The following is a 17,468-nucleotide window of genomic DNA, read 5'->3' on the forward strand; positions in this document are numbered from 1 at the left end:
GCGTGTGTCAACTTGTATACAGCGCTAAATCACTTGTAATATTGAAATAAGACATCAGAACCACCATGTTTTTTTTTTCAGCTGTTTACAGTTCACCACTGCCAAGCGCTCCATGTAGATTGACTGATTGCTCACGGGCATAGCTTTACTGACGTGCTGCCAAGATTTGGAATTTTTCCCAGACATGGTCACTGTCATGCCAGAGGTTTGTTAATTGTGGCATGAGAGTTTATACACGTGTCAGATGCCAAACAATCACACTCCATTTGCAAAAGTGTTACCATCCTGCCTCTACACAAGTCTGAAGCACCAAAAACACATTTTTGAAAGATTCATTTTTTTCACAGCCATTTAAAAAACAAGAAATAAAGAAGATTTGAACAGGATTGAGAATGTTTGCTCATACATTCTGAAATAGTCATTTGAAAGGAAATTATAGCTTTGAACCTAAGAATGTGGTTGGCAACCATCTTGAGCAAGAAATTAAGACTGTCTGTTACCAAATGAAGGGATATTTAACTACACGATTTGTTGCATAATTTCAGGGGAAATGAAGATATAGGAACCTATACAAGGATTCCTGAGGACTGTGTTTCGTAGTGCTGAAACAGTGGGCACCTCCTGGTTTAAAATGCTGGTGTATTTAAAGAGCTGGTTCTAGGCCATGGCGCTTGCATCAGGGCTTCCTGATTTATGTCTCACATTAGCTGCCAGTGACACAGGTGTCCTTGCACAGGGAAATGTGTGGCACTTATCAAATGGCCTGACATTAACCGTGGCTTTGACATGCAAAGATGAGACGAAGGAGCCCATGGCAAATGAGCGATTGTCAACATGTTTGTCTGCCCGTTTAACGGCAGCTGATGTGTAGGTTTATATTGCAGCCATCAGAAATAATTGCAAGTGTTCAGACTGCTTGATCATAATTCACGACTGAGTGCAGAAGAGGTGCAGCCGTGCAAAAGGCGAGTTAATGACCTTCTCTATAAATGCGCTGGTCAGTAATAGCAAGTGTGCCAAATCAGGAGCACTACAAGGTCTGAAATATTAACTTTCACAAAGACACGAAAATAGGCTACAGTGGTCTCCCTCTCCCTCTCTCTCTCTCCCTCTCTCTCTCGCTCTCTCTCTCTCACTGCCACCAGGGAGCGCTCTCAGGCCACAGAGGTGTGGAATGTTATGACGCAGACTTGCTGGTGTCACGCAGTTGTCCTCAGAATCACCAAAACTGTAAGCACATCTGTCCCCACAAACTCAAATAGTTTTCTCTGGTGTATTATTAAATGTGTTGCTACCACTATCCGCATATGCGATATTATTTTCAATGAATTTTGAATTACGGAATACCCTAAACATTTGTTTTATCTTAATTTTTTTAACGATTAATATTTAGGGAACGTCGATATAATCATTCGACTCTGTATCTAGCCACCCAACCGACGTGAAAAAAAAACGATATCCCAAATGGATGCGTCTTATTCTGAATTTATCCACTAAAGCCCTGACCTCTGGTGTATTTCATTTGCTGCCAGCTGTGCCCTCTTGGCGATTACGCATGAGACGCTCTGCTAATCGCCCGGACTTGGATGGGTTGTGTTGATTCACTGTCACTGTCCTCTCAAGTCCACACGCCACGAGTTCTGTGTTGCCACTGTCCAGTTCTGTGCGCGCTACAGCCACGTAACCTTTTAGACCAGGATCAGACACCATTGGAGCGCGCGCGTGGACCTTGGACTTCTTTCCAACTTCATATAGGATATGCAGCTGTTATTTACAGGGGAGAGAACACTGAACATGTGGAACTGAGAAAAGAGGAACTGTTTATTTTTTGTGTTGGTTTGTTTTTGCTGCGGAAACATCTTTCGTGTTGTTGTTGACATCACCTACCACTGAGTTCATACAAAATATAAAGCCCATCATTAAGATCTCGGTTGTCATTACAGCTGGTTTTTTTTCAGAAAGTTGTGCTCCGTGTTTACTTTCTTGGATGAGTTTATTTCGCGCTCCAGCGCGAATCTAAGAGCTCCTCAGTATATGGGTATCCCGTGAGTGCATTTCTTTTTTGGATGTGGAAGGTTGTGAAGATGGTCATGTTTTTCTTTTGGAGTTTGTTGCTGACACTGACCGCGCTGTCTTTGCCAACTCACACTGAAGGTAAGAATTAGAATGCTGAAGTTTATAACTGAAAGTGTAGCGATTGTTTGTGCTATTTTTGTTGTTTGCTTAACAAAGACTTGGCCTTGGCAAAATGTGGTTTACCATAACATATGCATGGGTTTGTGAACATTATTCAATAATCATATATCAATGGATTATTTAGAAAATTAATTATTGCTTATCAGCTTAAATCACAAGACTTCTTGTGCTTCTGAAAATGACCTACAACCAATAATCCTGTTCAGTCGAACCAAAGCTAGATATCAGAACCCCCACAGTGTGCCATGCACTAGCCCCGTGTGATCAGACAGCCATTTGTAGGCTATGGCATTGCCTTCCCCTAGGGCCTTTGGTCATTAACCTACATTTCAGCATCAATGTCATTCACAGAGCGAGGAGTCACCGGTGGACAAAGATCTCTCTTTTTTTATCACTTTTTTTCCCCAGGAATATAAGTCAATACAGTGCCTGTCAGAGCAGCCATCAAATTGATTAGCAAGAGAGCAGGGGGGAATGGGGCAGAAAGCATACTGTTTGTTTAGAGATACCCCGGGCAAAAGGAAATAAAGAAAAGCCTTCTCTGTCTCCTGCTGATAAAGACTTGCGCCTGAAGTGTGTGGCCTTGTCACCCCTCAGGTTTTTGGACATGAGGTGAGCTGTCGCTTTGGTCTATTGCAAAATCGGAAAAATACATAATGAAAGATATCAATCTGTTTCTCCAGGCAAGGCCTTTGTGAATCTGCCTGCCTTGTGTTTCCCCATCAGATACTCAAATCTGGGAAGAGCCATAGTTAAGGTGTCTGAATCGAGGACTAAGCCTTGAGGCTCATGAGGACTAACAAAAATTACAAGTGATTGTTGTCCTGGTCTAAATTGAAAGCATCTTAATTACTGCATGAGTGTGTCAGGGTGTTGTTGTCAATTATGCCTCTCTATTTCTCTCACTGTTTTGCTCTTTGGCACTCTTTAGTGTGATTAAGTTTTGATTAAGTTTTACCAGTCATCAGATGCCCCCCCACCCCACCCCACCCCACCCAGGGTGTAGGCGTGTTATGTAAACAAAGTAGCAAGGGGTGACATCACAATTGCAATTGAGGGCACCCATATTCAAACTGGAATATGCTCTAACATTTACCTAGATACGCTTATATTTATGTAGATATTAGAAAGCAGAGACATTAGCAAGTCTGTGTGTTCTCTTGGCATGCAGTTAATAGCTTTTGTATTGCCAGTGGCAGTTCTAGCTTCAATGGAGCCCTGGGCGAATTTGGAATGACGTAAATAAATAATCATAACATTTGAATCTAGAGAAATATAAAAATACATACAAAAATAAGACCAAGAAGTAACAAATAGAAACAAATTATATTATCTAAGCCTCTGGCTTCCATTGGGAAGACCTGAGGTCAACTGATAGTTTTACTAAATATTTTGACATAGTTTGCATTTTAAAAATGGCTTTCCCAAATTCAGCTTCTCAGTCTCAAAATCAAAATCTCTTGTTTCATCACAATTTTTTCATCAGTATCCTTATTGATGCCGAGTGTGTGTGTGTGTGTGTGTGTGTGTGTGTGTGTGTGTGTGTGTGTGTGTGTGTGTGTGTTTGAGAGAGAGAGAGAGAGAGAGAGGGAAGAAGAGAGAGAGAGAGAGAGAGGGGAGGGAAAGAGAGAGAGGTAGGGAGGTGCTGTAGACCTATATCTCTCCCTTAGAACTGATTATTGAACTGTCACACGAAACACTCCTTGACAAACTACTTCAAACACACACAGTGCTTCTCGACCAGCCTTCAATTTCCAATGTTGCACTTTAGCAATCAGGAAGGTGAAGGCAGCGGATGTCAGGCAGCCTGTCATAAGGAAAAGGTTAAGTGTGTCTCTTCCAGACAGCCAGATTTGATAAGTTGCTTGTCCAGACACATCGAAACACCTGACCAGTGGCGCCCCCACCGGTATGCATGTACAGTATATGCACACTGCATACCCTAGCAGTAGCACAGGGCAGGCAGGCAGTTTTGTTTTGTGTAGTGGCATATTGAAGGCAAAAGTGAACTTGAAGCTGGACTGGTGGTAAGTAAATTGATAATGTCGAAATGTTTCAAATACAAAAACTAAAGCAATGTATGTTGAATTTTTTAATGAAAAAAGCAACTGATTCTGATCTGTGGAACATTGTGACAGAGACAGTGGACATAACCGTTCACAATATAAAAGTTCTACCGCCGACGCCTGTCTCGACCGTCAAAAGGTCATTCAGCTGCTTAATACTTTTAAAGACATACCTGAGGAATAGTAGGCCTATGACAGAGACATTGGCTCTAACAACAGGGTGAGCTCTAATGGGTATTAGAGGAAAGACTTTGAAATCGATATGTAGAGAGTTTTGAGGGAGTGTGGCTCAACATGGATCAGCAGAGTCAATCTGTCATTGAGTTTCATTCTTTTAACAAGAGCATGTCAAACGTTACTGATGGTGCAAATAATGAGCTAGCGACCAAGACACACATTTGCTTCAGTATTTGTCTGATCGACGTTGACACTCAATGGTGGCACAACTTTCTTGTCTCGTGTGTACCATGAATGAGAATCCTGCGGGCGCCTCTGCATGTATTATTTCCTTTATTTATTTTTCTCAAATCATACCCCCCCCTGCATTGTTGTTTGCTTTGCTGCACGCTACAATTTTAACTAGTTAACTAATTAACTCATTTTAAGGGAAATGGCCTTCTGTGCTCGCTTCTCAAAGCAAATTAGCTGAAATCTTATTGGTGATTGGTTATTGTGTCTGGAAATGTTCCATGTCAGTCTAGCAGTCATTTGATTACCCTCACCATTGTTTTTTTTCTCAAAACACATGTCACATTATATTTATTGTTAGGTTTAAAACCATCTTTTAAAATCAGTTAACATAGTAATGCTTGGGAATGATTTGTTCTCTAGCACATGAGAGACTTGACACAAGAAGGCACATGACTTGGTTTTCATGATGATATCTCAAAGATGCTGTCAGTCGTTAGCGCTTTCATTCCATTAGGGAACAGAGCTGTGGCTTGTGTAATTCCACCATAAAGGGATGATCTGTGATAAAAGTGAGACAAAACGCAAAGCACAAATGAAGCCATTTGGTGGGGATAAATGATCTGTCACATTTGTTTATGTCTCCAGTCCTGTGTTACTCCTCATAGAAGCCCAGTTGTTGAACACGCCTGAAGCATTTGCACCACACACAATACTGAATTTCTTCCGTACGGCAAACACCAATGTCAGGTTTTTGTCTTTGTTCTCTACAGTCGTGAAAGTGGAGGAGCTGCCAGATGACCCGAGGAGCTTCCTCCCGATCCCCGTCTACCCATCTGTGAAGTATCAGATCCTCAACGCGGAGCCCCTCTTGCTGAGAGATGCCGGCCGGGACCTGATAGGCAATGCCAGCCTGCAGGCCCAGAGGCAGACCTTCATGCTCAGCAGTGTCAGTGGGCAGCAGCCACCGCCGTCCATCAACGCCAGCTACGGGCTCATGTCCGTGGAGAGGGCCATCCCCCAGGAGCTTCTCCAGACCGGACCCAGGATTCGGGCCTTCATCCTGGCCAAGCAGGTCCGCTCCTCGGCCCCCATTATGAGGGTGCTGTTCCATTCCGCCCGGAGCGAGAGCAATCCCCGGAATGCTAGCGTGGGTGAAACGGGTCCCAAGGGTGCAGCAGGGAAGGGCGGGTATATTTGCGTGATGACCTATGCCTTCTGGGAGACGAGGGAGGTGAGGGGAGCCTGCTCCCTCCCCGCCGAAGGAGGCTCCTGCCTGGCCCGGCTCAAGCCTGAGCCCACCTGGTTCGGCCTGGGGAGCGGGAGGTCCAGCCAGGAGAATCAGAGCGAGGGCAAGGGGAACACGGTGGAGCTGTACTACCAGAGTCGGCCAAGCCCCACCAGCCAGTGCTCGCCTCAGGACGGCCAGGCCCGCAGGGGGCAGCTGGGGCAGGCGGCGCCCAGGTACAGGGTAAGCGGGCCTCGGATGAAGAGCATTGGCAGCCTGACGCTCCTGCGCTCCCCCCCGGGGAATCCCACCTTCATGAGGGTGAGGCTGGGAGGCACCGTGGTGATCCAGACCTCCTCCAAGCCTGTGAAGACCACAGACACGGCCACCTTCTACGTGTTCCTGCCCAGTGCCTCACCTGTGGAGCGCTTCATTCTCAGGTTAGGACAACTGCATGGATATATATATGAGCTAAATGTATCGAGCTGAGTTATGCATAAGGTCTTGATTAATTTTGAAAGTTTGAAACACAAGGTGGTGATACACAGTAATTGACTAAATGAACTACAGTACAGTGGTTGGGCAGTCGCTGTGCTGCACTGATTAGCATCTGTTGAAGGGAGGTTGTAAGAACACTTGTGGATCTCCCTCTCTCAGCTCAGCTCCTCTCTAATTTCCTACACACTCTTCTTATTCACGCACACGCACTTACACTCCACTCCTGTCCACCCACAGGCCACCAACACACAACCATATATCAATCCCTAGACACGTTTTTCTTCCCTTTATTCTGTGTTGAATAGATCAAGTACTTTATTTAGAATCTAGTTTTGTTTTCCGTCTGCCTTCTTTTATGTTGCTGCCACACAAGCTGGCCGTAAAACAGACCACATGGGGATTTGCGGCCAGACTAAATCTTTGTGCCTGGTGTGACAGTACTGACCCGCAGACCTGCATCCTTCCCATGAAAGTACCATGATGCATGTGAAAAAAAGTGCACTCAAAAAATTACGGAATTGGATTTTGGATTAAACAGCATTCATAGAAAACAGGATATACCAACAAACCTTGTTCCTGGAAGGGGATTTTGTTTTCAGGACAAAATAAAAAAAAAACCATGGTTTTCTGTAGGAGCATTTCACTTCCAAATTGCATCTTTATGCTAAGCCCATCTGTACACATGAGACAGAGGAGGATTCAGAGGGGCCTTGTGTATTTGGAAAAGCTTATTGCCAGCTAAATTAATTTTGTGGTATCGCTACCATGTCTTCTTTAAGGCTCAGAGTATCTGGAAGCTCCAGTCCGTGCACAGATTACAGAAATGTTTCTCAGCCACTCTGCAGAATAATAGGGAAATTATGTGGCAGTGTTCATCTTGTAGCGTTGCATTATTTGTCTGAATTTTCTGCCACATAAATATTGCATCGAGCTAATGGAGCAGGAAAAACAAATACAGTACCTAATAACTGTTTCAGTCCTTTGGGCAAAAAAAATGAACTTATTAGACTGGCAGCTCTATCGTGGAAAAACACACATTCCAACCGCTTCTTTTTTTCTTTTTTTTTTCAAAGTCAAGTCGCCACAAGGGAGAGGAAAGCATTTCACAGTGTTAATGAAAGATTTTGGATCAAAGTCTCAATGCATGTTGCTGGTGAAAGTTGGGGTTCTGATGCGTTAATAGCTTTTGTTTAGCAGACAGATGGCATTTTGTGATCTTTATAAAAACAGTATATATATTTCACATCTCATAAGCAGTGTCAGCACCTTGCTGGCTGAATGCCATGCCTGCTGTTTGGTTTTGCCTGTAAACAATAGGTGGTAGGTAGGACTAAAAATAACACACCCATAGATCATAGCGGGGTGAATAATAGCTGGCTTTAACTTAATGAGTTTGTGCGCCAAAATGAAGAGTTTGTCCACGAGCAATGAGCTGGAAAGTGACCTTAGTTGGACTTAGAGGTATTGCATAGTATGATTAAGGAGTCCAATTTTCCTTCTTGTCTTTGTTGGTGCTGTTTTTGTTACTTTTGTTCTGAAAATTGACAAATTAATTTGAGACACTCTTGAATCTTCTCCAATCAGTTCATTGCAGGTGACCCTTGACCTTAAGTTTCTGGGCGGCTAAGATGACCATTTTTTACTGAGAGGAGATTTTTAAATGGAACCTACTTTTGCCAGGAGATTGATTGTTTTTATTTATCCTAGAAAACTCTCTGCTCTACTTTACTTTTTTCTAAGACTGAGTCTCGACCCAAGGGGCTGCGATGGATAATCTGTAGCCAAATTGAAAATGAGTGAAGTATTTAACCCTTTCTAGAGCGATGCAGGAGGATTCAGATGGTTCTTTTCCAACAGGACTTTTGAGATCTCGGTCACAGTGCTGAAAGACCGTATCCCCACATGCAAGCTAGATAATTGATGAGCCCTCTGAGCTTGACTTAAAACACAGCTCATATAAGGGAAAAAAAACCATCTTAGCTGTTGGGGCGACTAAGAGTATATTTCCCATATTGTGAGAAGTGGACTCTATATCGCATGTCATCATCTAGGCCTATCAATGCCTTTTTTTCCTGAGTGGAAAATTTGTGGTGAGTTTTCTTGGTAGTATTGATTTTCCAACCCCAGAGAGGTGTGATTTCAAAAGCTCATTTCTGATACTAAGCTGTGAGCTTGATGACTCACCTCAGTAGGGTTTGTCCAGTGGGCTTGGTTGCTTGGTGATGATGATGTTGTCTTGTGTGTGTGTGTGTGTGTGTGTGTGTGTGTGTGTGTGTGTGTGTGTTTGTGTGTTTGTAGAAGGGGAGGCTCGCAGCTTTATCAGGCCTGGCCCACTTGAGTCTCCTCATGCAGATGATTTGTGCAGGGGATTTATTTAATCAACATGCTCATTACAGAACCTCCTGAACCCTTTCTGTGCTTATGCATACAATGTTTACTTATGCGCTGGGGCTGAAAATAGGCCACCACACACTGCACACACTTCCATACTGTACACACAGAGACAAGGACACACACACACCCACACACACCCACACACACACACCCACACACACACACACACACACACACACACACACACACACACACACACACACACATACTGCACACACAGAGACAAGGACACACACATACCCACAAACAAACACACACAGACACACACACATACAGACAATTTCTTTGAGACTGTTGCAGCACAGCTCAAAAATAAACCACACACACACACACACACGCACACACACGCACGCACACACACGCACACTCACACACACAAACGCACACACAAATGCACACACGCATACGCACACGCAAACACACACACACACACACAGACACGCACGCAAGCACGCACGCATGCACACATGCACGCATGCACACACGCACGCACGCACGTATGAGGGGCCGTGAGGGACATTATTCAGAATACCCTCTCACACACACAACTGAAAAGCTCTCACACACACATATGAAATGCTCTCACACACACTACTGAAAAACTATACGCTCACACACACAACTGAAATGCTCTCACACACACATATGAAATGCTCTCACACACACTACTGAAAAACTATACGCTCACACACACAACTGAAATGCTCTCACACACACATATGAAATGCTCTCACACACACATATGAAAAACTGTACGCTCACACACACACAACTGAAATGCTCTCACACACACATATGAAATGCTCTCACACACACTACTGAAAATTGATACGCTCACACACACAACTGAAATGCTCTCACACACACTACTGAAATGCTCTCACACACACATATGAAAAGCTATACGCTCACACACACTACTGAAATGCTCTCACACACACTACTGAAAAGCTCTCACACACACATATGAAAAGCTCTCACACACACTACTGAAATGCTCTCACACACACATATGAAAAGCTCTGAGCATATGAGAGCATTTCAGTAGTGTGTGTGAGAGCATTTCAGTTGTGTGTGTGAGCGTATCAATTTTCAGTAGTGTGTGTGAGAGCATTTCATATGTGTGTGTGAGAGCATTTCAGTTGTGTGTGTGTGAGCGTACAGTTTTTCATATGTGAGTTTGAGAGCATTTCATATGTGTGTGTGAGAGCATTTCAGTTGTGTGTGTGAGCGTATAGTTTTTCAGTAGTGTGTGTGAGAGCATTTCATATGTGTGTGTGAGAGCTTTTCAGTTGTGTGTGTGAGAGGGTATTCTGAATAATGTCCCTCACGGCCCCTCATACGCACGCACGCACGCACGCACGCACGCACACACATACGCACTCACACACACACACACACACACACACACAAACAAGCAGTAGTGTGACAGAGAGAGAGTAATGGGCACCTGTCTGTTGTCTGTAGTCTATGATCAGTGTCGGTTACATCTCTCGGATCAGCCCAGTGAAATCCGCTGCTATCCTTCTCTGTAATATAATTATCTGGAGGAGCCATTGTGGTGTGGTTAGGTTCTGCTGTTATTTTGTTTGGGGATGGGGGTGTGTGTCTCGCTCCAGTGAACACTTACCTGTCGCTTCACTTTGAACCTGATTGTCTATACAACACACACTCACTCTCTGTCTCATACACAGGCACACACACACACACACACACACACACACACACACACACACACACACACACACACACACACACACACACACACACACACCCACACACAGACACAAACACACTCATATCCACACACGCTCACACACTCACATCCTCACACACACCTGCTGTCAAGCAGCTTATTGTGTCTTTGATGGAGGGATGTGGAGAGCAGAAGCCTGATATGCCAGAGCGCAGAGCAAGTGAAAATCCGGTGCCCTTGGGGCCTGGCTTTGTGCCACAGAGCTGCAGAACTTTAGCCATTACATCCTGCCCAGCCGTATTTATCACTGGGGCTATGATGAGTCTGACCAGCTCGCTTCCATCACATTTCTGCTTACAAGGCTCCAGGAGGCTGTATGAGTGTGAGATTTGGATGAAATATGTCTTCTTTACCCTCTGACCGATTCTTTAAGAAAATGTTTTTAGACTAGTCAGGCTAGGACAGGATCAATCCACTGGAATAAACACATGATTAGTTGGTCTTACAGTAATGTAAAACAAAGTGTTTCTGAAAGTATATGAAAGAAAGCTCTAGGTGTGGTGTGTGCATATGTTGGAGTCTAGTGGGAAATCGATTTACGCTGTCTTTCAGTTGGCAAACGTTCTGTGCTGAGATGATTTATTGATTGACTGAATGTCAGTGAGTTTTGACCCCTTGCCCACACAATCAAAGCCTTACAATTTAGTCGTTCTTGTGATTGGCAAGCACAGGCCTTTGTGTGTAGACTGGTTATCATAAAAGCGCAAAGGTTTTGCAAGTTTCAGATAAGTGGAGTTAATTGATGACTTGTTCCTCTGCAACACGTACTCACCTGGCATTTGAATTTGAATGAATAGTCATTATAGAGATTTGGGACAGACAGCTAAACTTTCTTGAGTTATTTGATTTATGTAGCTTTAATCATTTTCTTATTGCAAATATGTTTGAAATACTATTTTCACCACACATCACAAATCACAGAAGACACATGCAAACCCACACAAACACTGCAATTAATTATAATGTCTCTGAGACTCTTTCTTGGTTACTAGGAAATAATGAGTTTTGCTGGAAGTTTATTCACCCATGACCCAAATGATCTCCCTTACTTTAGTGGAAAATAAACTCCACTACAAATTAAATGCATATCTTGTTTCCCCCCCCCCCCCCGACTGAGAACCATAATTTCCTTTAGTGCCGGTAAATCATGGAAGATTTTGCAGGGTCATTGATTTTCAGTCCCTTGCAGTAGGGCCTCAGGGGTTAATCAAAATTGTACGTGTTTTCATTATTTAGTTGAAATATAACGGGGATGTGTTTAAACAAGAAATCAAGTTTTTTATATAGCCCACAATTATAGCTTTTCAGGGCATAGAGTTTCATGATGAGAATAGAAATGGAGGGACGGATTATGAATAGATAGTTAGATGGGTGGATCATTTGTTTTTACCTTGCATTCACCTTTCCCCTCACCCTTTTTTTCACTGTAATGCAGTTAGACTCCAGAGTCTCAAGTCTTTGCAAAATAAACCACAATGAGGAAGCCATTCAAGGAAAACCTCCTGCACTTTTCCCAGCAATTACTGTAATAACAGAACTGTCATTATGCCTTGCTATTTCAATGTAAGGAAGGTAGAAACACTGATTTTTTCTTCTACATATTGGATTGCACTTCTGCCTCAACAAGACTATAGCCATGGGAGGCACTCGCCGGCACTTGACATTTACTGTGTCTCAGGACATCACTTGGCAGCAAGGCGACCTCTTTAAGCCAACACGTAAGGTAACAGAACAAATCTGGATCATGGAAGAGTATGGGGATGGAATGCTAGACAGAGAGTAGGAGGCAGGCAGAGAGATGGCTAGACTGAGTAAGAGAAAGAGAGAGAGGGGAGAGAGTAGGAAAGAGAGGTATTTGAATGCATCCTCAAGCAGTGAAAACAGGAAATTATTCAGAATAATGAATAACAATTCATTATTCACACACACACACACACACACACACACACACACACACACACACACACACACACACACACACACACACACACACACACACCACAACCACAGACACTCCTCCAGCCGCACCTATGGGGCATTCATCTTTCACTGCTGTCATTCACTGCCATAATGTAGCAGAACCCATCACTCGTCCCCCTGCCTGAGCATGACCCCTTTGTGTAATGGCCGGCGCGAGGATTATGGACATTTCATTCAACAGACACTGGAAAGCTACGTACCACCTGGCTTACGAAATCCCTTAACGTAAATGACAAAGCTTACGTAAATGCGTCTACCTCTGTTTAGATAATCTGGCCTCTGTGAGATATCCCCCTCTAATTTCTGCAGACACTTCAAAAACAACAGTTGATTCTGGTGAAGCCATCTGAATGACCAAGTATCATCAGGGGTGCTGACATGTAGCGTAAGGGTGTTATTTTTCTTGTCACTACTCCTCACTACGCAGCTGACCCGCAGTCAGTTTAAGTGTTGCTTGGCAACGTGCTGGATCCAGTTCTTTGCTAAGAGAATTGAAAAATATACAACACAAAAGCAAATCTAAAGCCTCCAATGACTCCTTTGTTGTTGAAACTGACACAAAAACTACATGAGGTAATTTCTTATACTAAATGTTAGTATTGCAAAATCAAGGCTGAAACAGCACACAATAACTCTCTGCCCTGCATGATATTTATAAAATCAGAATCTTTGATATTAATCAGGAATGAGTTAGTTAATTTAAAGGACCTAATCAGTGTAGTTTCAGGGAAGGTATTAATGTTTTAGACTGTTACAAGTATATAAGTATATGTGTGTGTGTGTGTGTGTGTGTGTGTGTGTGTGTGTGTGTTTGCGTGTGTGTGTGTGTGTGTGTGTGTGTGTGCACTTCTGTGTGTGTGACAGTGGTTGTAGGTGTGCCTTCCTGTAACTATACGCATTAGACACCCTGCAGATGAACTGGTCGTTGCGGTGTAATTGTGTGGGTGTGAATCCCACGTGCCTGTTGTGTGTGGGGGGGAATTAGACTGCAGCTTAAATGAGGGTTTGTGTGTGAGTGTCTACTGATGGGAACGAGATGTGTCTGAGTCCTGTCTGATGTGTCTGATCACACAAAGCGGCGTGTTGATTTTCTGTCGGCCAGCACCCAGGTAAACATCCTGTACCCATCAGCCCCTTGTCCAGCACTGACACACGCTGAATTCTGCTCACATGCACAAACACACACACACACACACACACACACACACACACACACACACACACACACACACATAAACACATACATACATACAGACATATGTGATTATACACACGCACAAACACACACACGCACACACACACACACACACACACACACACACACACACACACACACACACACACATAAACACACACACATAAACACACACACATAAACACATACATACAGACATATGTGATTATACACACGCACAAACACACACACACACACACACACACGAACATAAAGACACATATGTGATTATACACCCGCTCACTCAGACACTCAGACACACACATACATGCACAAAGAAGCGCAAGCAATAGTAGACACATATATTTTTGACAAACACAACATAGCATGTATATATACCTTACACCCTATTTAGAGACACATACATTTATACTGCGTGTATTGTTGGGCAAATGTTCAAATGCTCAGGACACCTTGATAATAACGTAGACGTGTGTGTGTGTGTGTTTATCCTACAGGACCACAGTGAAAAAAGGTCTGTCCTTCAGCGCAGCACGCCCCAGTGACCCCGGCCTGTGGGACATCACTCTGGAGCCAGCCAAGGCGGGGGATGAGCCGCAGCCCCTTTATGTGGTTTGCCAGAAAAAGAGTACCCTGTCTGGGAAAAGGTCAGTTTTATTTGTGTGTGTGTGTGTGTGTGTGTGTGTGTGTGTGTGTGTGTGTACTTACATGTACGTGTTTGTGTGTGTATGAATGTGTGTGTGAGTGTGAGTGTGAGTGTGAATGTGTGTCTGTCTGTCTATGTGAGTGTGTGTGTGTGAGAGAGAGAAAGTGGTGGTCTGTGTATGTGTACCTTCCAAACCTATTGTTAAAAGAGAGTTATGGTCATTTTGAGAAAGGCTAGAATTCTAAGAACTCTATGACTCTGACAGTGATCATGTGTATGTGTAAGTAAGAGAGTGCACATGCAGGGGGACAAACCATATATCTATAGATCATGGCCTGTTGCCACTAAGAGTACTCCTAAGTCACACTAAAAGTTTGTAGCTAAAAGTTTTCTCCTACATCCTACTCACAAAGCTGCTGAGTCTGACTTTTACTACGGTAAAGCTAGAACTCCTAAGCTATGCTATGCTTGCAAAGCACTTGCTACGACCTCTGTGATTGGTTGATGAGTGACAGGTCTGTGCCGATGAGAAGGAATGCGCTTCATAGCCTGAATGATACATAAATACATATGCTATAGGCTGCACGTTAAATAGTAATGGAGTACAGTACCAACAGACTTGTGTCTTGGCATAGTTTTCAAAATGCATCTGTATGATGGCACGTTTGTGTAGACAATCAATTCTACAATCAAACGTTACATTCAATTCAATTTCAGCACGAGTAGGTTGTTTTGGTTGGTTGGTGACATTATTGCACCCTTTGAAAGCTCCATAATTATTAATTTAGTCCCTCATGATTGAGACGGTATCTTTTACAGTAATTCTGCTTCTACATTCCATAACATTGTAATGCGGAATGATAGAAAATGTTTTTCTGGGAGTTGGTCTTAGTGAATTAGGAGTTCTCTCAACTTGTTCTTAGTTCTCACAAACTTAAGTGTTACTTTTAGAGCTAAGGGGCTTTCTGAATTACTCTTAGTCAAAAAAATCCCAGTCAAAAAGTCCTAAAGTTAGGATTTGTTTTCTTTTCCTAAATTGGCAAGTTAGGAGCTACTTTTAGCCTTAAAGGTGCAGTGTGTAGAATTTAGTGGCATCTAACAGTGAAGTTGCAGACTGTAACCAACTGAATGCCCCTCCCTCACCCCTCCCCTTCCAAGTGTGTAAGAGCACCCACGATCGCCACCAGGTGCCATACAAACACGAAAGGCCGTCTCTAGAGCCAGTGTTTTGGTTTGTCCATTCTGGGCTACTGCAGAAACATGGTGGCACAACACGGCGGACTCCGTGGAAGATGACTACCTATGTAGAGATGAAGGGCTCATTCTAAGCTAACGAAAACTATGACTATAATGACAGCTATATTCCATTTCTGCTAATAGATCATCTTAAATCCTATACACCGCACCTTTAAAATGGTTTGTTAATATGGGCCCTGAATTGGTATTATCCATGACCTGCCAAGTCAAAATGTATGTGACCAAATGGATTCTTGTCTAGATAGATGGTCCATGACCAACCCATACTCATTTACTCTAAGTTGTGCCCCTAAATTAAATAATGTTCTCTTGGCTAGATTTATTTATAGTTACCTTCCACCTTTCCATGTTAATCACTTACAAGTTAACGAAGGTCACAGATGAACCGCTCCTGTTCTTCACAGCACCAGATGTTCAGTATTCGCTTTTTTGAGAGACACAAAATAAGTAACAGATTGTGTGATGGGGAAAAAAGGAAAACAACAAATAGTTTATTTTCTGTGATTATATGCTTCCTCCAAACAGATGTCCGAGCATCCTGCTTTCACAAGTGGGGGCCCTTTAGGTAAATGAAGATGAAATAGTGTCCTTTTTGTATGTACTATTAAACCAATTGAGATATACTTAATGTGAACAAGGTCAAGGAAGACTTATCATTAAATTAAAATGAATGGAAGGATTAGCTCTCCATATTGAATTGCTGTAAGGATATTAAGCACCAATAGATCATGATTTAATGCTGGTTGCTAAGTAGCTTTTTATCCAAAACATCTTTTACTCAGTCCAAACTCATTTGTCTTATTCACCATGTAAAAGGTTTGTTAGAGAAACAATAAGCTTTACATAGCGTGTGCTGTTCGATCATCACTCATATTTCCTCATAGTTTTAGTCCAGTGGTAATGCCTTTTATTGTACAGTATTGCCACTGCTGTCTCTCAGTATAAATTACAAACATTAGGCAAGGCAGCGGCTCAATGGTAAATTATTAACAGAAAGAAAATGGCAAATCTTTAGGTAGTAGTACCATGGTGATGGCAATATGTGTAAAGTTATAATATATATTCTATTCTATTTATATTATAAAAAAATGATACTATAGAAAGATTGTATACTGTAGAAAGATAGTTTTTTGTAAGTACTGTGGCAGTGACATGACAACTGTTGAGATGACCATATCGATGATGATGATGATGATGATGATGATGATGATGAAGGCGATGATGATGATGGCGTTAATGACAATGGCGTTAATGATGATGATGGTTGCAGGGGTGAGGATGATGCTTGCACAGGCACTGATGGTGGTCAAAATGATTACAGCGATAAGGGGAGCAGTAGGGGCGCAGTAGGGGTGCAGAGAACCCCCCCCACACACACACTTACACAAAGCACAGTTGGAGGCGGTGGAGTCTTTCCCCTTTGACATTTTATATCACAGATTAATCCGCCTTTTCTGAAAACAAAACACCATCTCATTAAAATGATATGCCATGCCTGGTGTAAGACTCTGTGCGGTGTATTGGTTTTGGGCTATGTTAATGCTGCATGCATAGAGAAAGGACCCTTATTTCCAGAGCCTCCACTCTGGGTGATCTGATTTGCGTTGGTAAGCAAAGGCTTAAAAACAGAGTTGCTTGATTTTATTTTCATGAGGAAAACAAACAGGCTTCTAGGTCAGGTAAATAACAACAACAACTAGGCGCCATTGTTTTGTGAGATAAATTAATTAACCAAGAAATGAAGTAAAATAACAATGAACTACAATAGAATGCATTGCTGTACTATGCTATACTATATCATACCATTATTTACCTTCAACCAGCAAAACAAACATCAACACAAG

General features: G+C 42.8%; 1 protein-coding gene across 1 annotated transcript in view; it reads left to right on the forward strand.

Annotated features, from left to right (window-relative positions):
• The first annotated feature begins 1,432 nt into the window (after nucleotides 1-1,432).
• si:dkey-1d7.3 (transmembrane protein 132D) overlaps nucleotides 1,433-17,468 on the forward strand; it is a 29,758-nt gene continuing 13,722 nt past the window's right edge. The window contains exons 1-3 of the mRNA XM_031577642.1: nucleotides 1,433-2,154; nucleotides 5,444-6,338; nucleotides 14,219-14,368. Of these exons, the coding sequence (XP_031433502.1) occupies nucleotides 2,067-2,154; nucleotides 5,444-6,338; nucleotides 14,219-14,368 (1,133 nt within the window). The 5' untranslated portion in view covers nucleotides 1,433-2,066. The remainder of the gene's footprint in view (nucleotides 2,155-5,443; nucleotides 6,339-14,218; nucleotides 14,369-17,468) is intronic.

The sequence above is a fragment of the Clupea harengus genome, chromosome 12, assembly GCF_900700415.2.
Source record: "Clupea harengus chromosome 12, Ch_v2.0.2, whole genome shotgun sequence".
NCBI lineage: Eukaryota > Metazoa > Chordata > Actinopteri > Clupeiformes > Clupeidae > Clupea > Clupea harengus.